General features: G+C 41.9%; 1 protein-coding gene across 1 annotated transcript; it reads right to left on the reverse strand.

Moving 5' to 3' along the window:
• Positions 1–1923: 1923 nt before the first annotated feature.
• On the reverse strand, positions 1924–3966 carry LOC130991904 (polyphenol oxidase I, chloroplastic-like). Its single transcript, XM_057916360.1, has one exon. It carries the CDS (start codon positions 3908–3910, stop codon positions 2207–2209), a length of 1704 nt encoding a protein of 567 aa, XP_057772343.1. The 5' UTR covers positions 3911–3966; the 3' UTR covers positions 1924–2206.
• Positions 3967–4350: the final 384 nt, after the last annotated feature.

The following is a 4350-nucleotide window of genomic DNA, read 5'->3' on the forward strand; positions in this document are numbered from 1 at the left end:
TGTATTTTTTTTTGTATTTTTTAGTTTTATTTTATTTTTTATTAGAAATTAAAAAAATTTACAAAAAACTAACTACGATGTAAACAATACAATAAAATAATTAAATCTTATTTTTATTTTTAAAAATAAGTTACATAAATTAAAAATAAAATTATTTAATAGTGGCCACAATGTGGCTGTTTAACATCACTCTTATTTAAATTGTCATCTTGTGTAATCAATTTCTTTATTTAATGTAATAAAATAATTAAATCCTTTTTTTATTTTAAAAAATAAGTTAAAAATAAAATTATTTAAGGCCACAATGTGGCTGTTTAGCATCACTCTTATTTGAATTGTCATATTGTGTAATCAATTTCTTTATTTAATGTCTAAAGTTACAATACATCATTGTGAATTCTTGATTTTATCGTGCCAACTCGAAATTCAATTACTCGATTGTATTATCGCAGATTCACCGATGAAATAATAGATTATAGAAGTCCTAAATCAATTTAAAATTTTATCATCATGTAAATATCTACTCTCTCCATCTTTAAATCAGTGTCATAATGTAGAGTTTTTTGGTCCTCTTTTAAATGTCATATTGTGAAATTTTAGAATAAAATTGAGCTAAACTTTCAATTTTACCCATGCCTTAATATTATAATTAAATGAAATTTTGAAGTTAGGAAATATAATTAATGGTATGCATGTAAAATTATACTCCTCTTTGGTGTGTGTAATTCTTCATATGACACTTATTTAAAGATGGAGTCCGATCCCTTGCCAAATTTTGAATAGGTTAAAATTACAATAAATGTTAAAGTTGGGGTCTTTACTGCTAGGTTCCAAAAATTAAAGTCTAAATTGTAAATGAGCAGAAATTTAGCAAATAACCTGTCTTTCTTAAAGGTTCATAAACGTGTGGCTGTGCCTGTTATGCGTAGCAAATCGTCTTCTCTTTGTAATCCATGTCGGTCATTTGATCAAAATAAGGGAAAATATATATAAGGATCATATATTACCCTTAGTAATTTACTCCCTCCGTCCCACGAATCTTGACACGTTTTCCTTTTTGGGCCGTCCCACGAATTTTGACACGTTTCCTTTTTTGGCAATAATTATTATATTCTCTCTCCTACTTTATCACTTTTATTACCTTCTCTCTCTTACTTTATCAATTTTATACTTTATTAATTACACACTTAAAACACTAATCTACAATTCCTTAATTCTCGTGCCGAACCCAAACGTGTCAAGACTCGCGGGACGGAGGGAGTATAATTTATAATTGCATAATATTGAATACAAAATTACATATGTGAGTTTAAATCTTGCACATAAGTTACATAATATATATATATAGGGTGTGGTTCTAGAGAGAACTACATTATTTGTGAGAATGTGAGAACAATCAAATCTAATGCATTCACTGTAAAAATTAATGCATTCGCTGTTAAAATTAATGCACTAAAAAATTAAAAAAAATTGCTCCCTTCAGGATTCGAACCCAGGATCTGCATTCATCCAACAAGATGATACACTCACCGTAGATCTTGATAATCGAATGACTGAAAATGGTTCTTCGTTCTTTTTTTATTTATGGTTCTTTCTTGAACCTCTCCCTATATATATATATATATATAGACATCACTCAAAAAACAACAATTTTTATCAAAAAATCAATGTTGTAGACTCCAAAACAGTGGTCGTAAATAAAATCGTGGTCGTTCTAGTGAAAAATTCCTTGGCATATATATCAGGTGGTATCCTTCCTTTAGGTGGTAACATGTTATACATTTTTGTGTATAAAGTAAGATTGCAATATTAGTATAAAATTATACATCTTTCAAAAATTGGATTACATGCATATATACAGTAATATTCATTCTTGTTTTTGTTTTTAAAATAAATTAATCAAATTACGAATACAATAAGTGCTTTCTCTTTGTTACATATAATTTTATAATTATGGTGTGGTTTGCACAAATTTGCTCAATTGTGATTTGAGCTAAGCTAATTTAGAGAACATCTCAACAGAGAATATTATTGCAGGACTGAACATAACATATATGCTTCACATGCAGAAGAAAAACTTCCGAACAATATTAAACAAACACACTACACACATTGCTTCCCCTCTCACACACACACACACATTGGAGGAATTGGAACATGCGATTTTATTGTCGACAAATGAAAGGTTGTTGATATGATGAGTTGATCAACGCTGCGCTGGGACGATCTTGACACCACCAATGGTGACATCCTTGCCGTTGATCCTGGGTACGATGGTGACCACCACGGAATCCTGGTCGCCGATGTCAATGTTCTCGTAGAGCTCCTTCAAGATGAGCCTGAGCGAGCCTTTGCCCTTGCCGGAGTGAACCCGGTGCGGCAGCTGCGCGTAGGTCCCGGCATACTCCGGCTTGTCCAGCTCATTGGGCTCGTCGGCCTCGTCGTTGACGAACACATCGAACTTCACCGGCTTCGTGGAATCGGTCTGTATCCCCTCCAAAACCAGCAGATCGTCGGCGTTGCCCTTGCTCGGCTTCGGCACCAAAACCCTAACCGTCTTCGTCAGGCTGACCGGGAACACCTTTTCCGATCCGAGCGCCCCTCTGGCGATGTCCTTGGTCTTCACCGGCTCCGCGTTCTTCAAGGGGCGGTAATTGAGCCAGGGGATGTCGACCTTCTCGTACTCGTACCCGAGCGCCGTGTTGTCGGTGCAGTCGCCGGCGGCCACGCGCACGAGGCGCTTGTTCTCGTCGTAGAATAAGAAGGAGGCGTTTAAGTAATCCGTATCGCTGATCGTCTTCGGGTAATCGGATTTGATCTTTTGCCAAATCGTCCACATCCTATCGACGTTGGAGTGGTGGGCGTAGAAGGCGGTGTCGCGGCCGGCGGAGTAGAAGTTTCCGAGGTCCTCATTGTACTGGTTGCGTGGGTCCCCCACCCACGCGTGGATGCTGATGTGGGACCCACGCTCCGAGGTCCCGCCCATCCCTGTTTCCGGTACCTCGTCCCCGGCCTTGTAGGGCTGCCCCATGAAGTCGGTGGCGGAGTTCACGCCGCCGATCATTTCGTTGTACATGACGGCCAGATTCTCCGAGATGGTCTGGACAGGGTCGGTGATGTCGCTGCGGGCGAGGTTGGCGATGGCCGGGGGGCGGTGGTCCTGGTTGCGATTGGCGTCGTAGAGCGGCGAATCAGGGTTATCGAAAATCGCTGGCAGCTGCATTCCCTTAGGGTTATCCCAATTCCAGAAGGGCAGCGCGAAATCAGGGTCTCCGATTAAGCTCCCCAAAATCCGCTCGTAGAAGTAGAGGTACCAGCGGTGGAAGGGGAAGAAGATCCAGGAGTAGTGGACCGAGAGGTCGAGGCCGGGGAAGCCGAGCTGGTCGTGGGCGCCGTTGCAGTAGGCGCAGTGGATGTTGGCCTGCTGCGTGAACCCGCGGGGGTCGTCGGGGTCCGTCACGTCCAGCTCCCTCATTAGCCGCATCGCCTCCTCATACTTGGCTATGTTGCTCTGGCTCAACCGGTGAGCCGGCTGCCGGCGCCGCAGCTTGGTCACCGTCGGCAGCTTGTAGTCCACGATGTCGGCAATGGAGACCGGGGGGCAGCAGTTGACGTCGAGGGGGTCTCCGGTTTTAAACTCGTGGGCGGCGCCGCAGGACTTGAACTCCGGAGGCTGGATGGGGTCGGCGTAGGCGTTGAGGTCGGGGAGGATGAGGTTGGTGGCGCCGTAGAGGCCGCCGAGGCCGAGGAGCATGTTTCTGCGGTCCACCCTCCCTTCTTTGTCGTCGGCGGCGTTGCATGAGACGTGGAAGCGGCGGCTCCGCCTTGCAATATTATTGGTGGATGCAATGCGGTGGCGGGGGTTGGTGGTGGAGAGCACCGTGCATGAAGCAATAAGGGAAGAAGCCATGGCTAGCTGGTGTTGCTTAATGCTTACTACAATGGATCGATGCACGTATATATATAGTGCTCTATACTGGATAGATAAAAGATAAGATGTGCCATTGATTGGGAATACTGTAGAATACACAACTACGTACAATACCCTGTTCGCTTAATAATTTTACAAGAATATGCAAAACATGTCCATTGCAAATTTGGAATTAATGAGATATTGACATGGTCACATGGGAAAATTCAGGTACCTCTATATGGCAATTCAGATCCTCAATTATACTATTTGAGTGTGAGATTTTAATTTTATTCAGTTCATATGTTGATTGACGTGTAATAATACCATGGTGTATACTTTGAGTGATACCATGAATACTCAATCATATGTTCAGGGCCGGGGCTAACCTACGGAAGGTCCGGTGCGAAATTTAAAATCGGGCCCTTTTTATAGCTAAA

The sequence above is a fragment of the Salvia miltiorrhiza genome, chromosome 1 (genome assembly GCF_028751815.1).
Source record: "Salvia miltiorrhiza cultivar Shanhuang (shh) chromosome 1, IMPLAD_Smil_shh, whole genome shotgun sequence".
NCBI classification, from domain to species: domain Eukaryota; kingdom Viridiplantae; phylum Streptophyta; class Magnoliopsida; order Lamiales; family Lamiaceae; genus Salvia; species Salvia miltiorrhiza.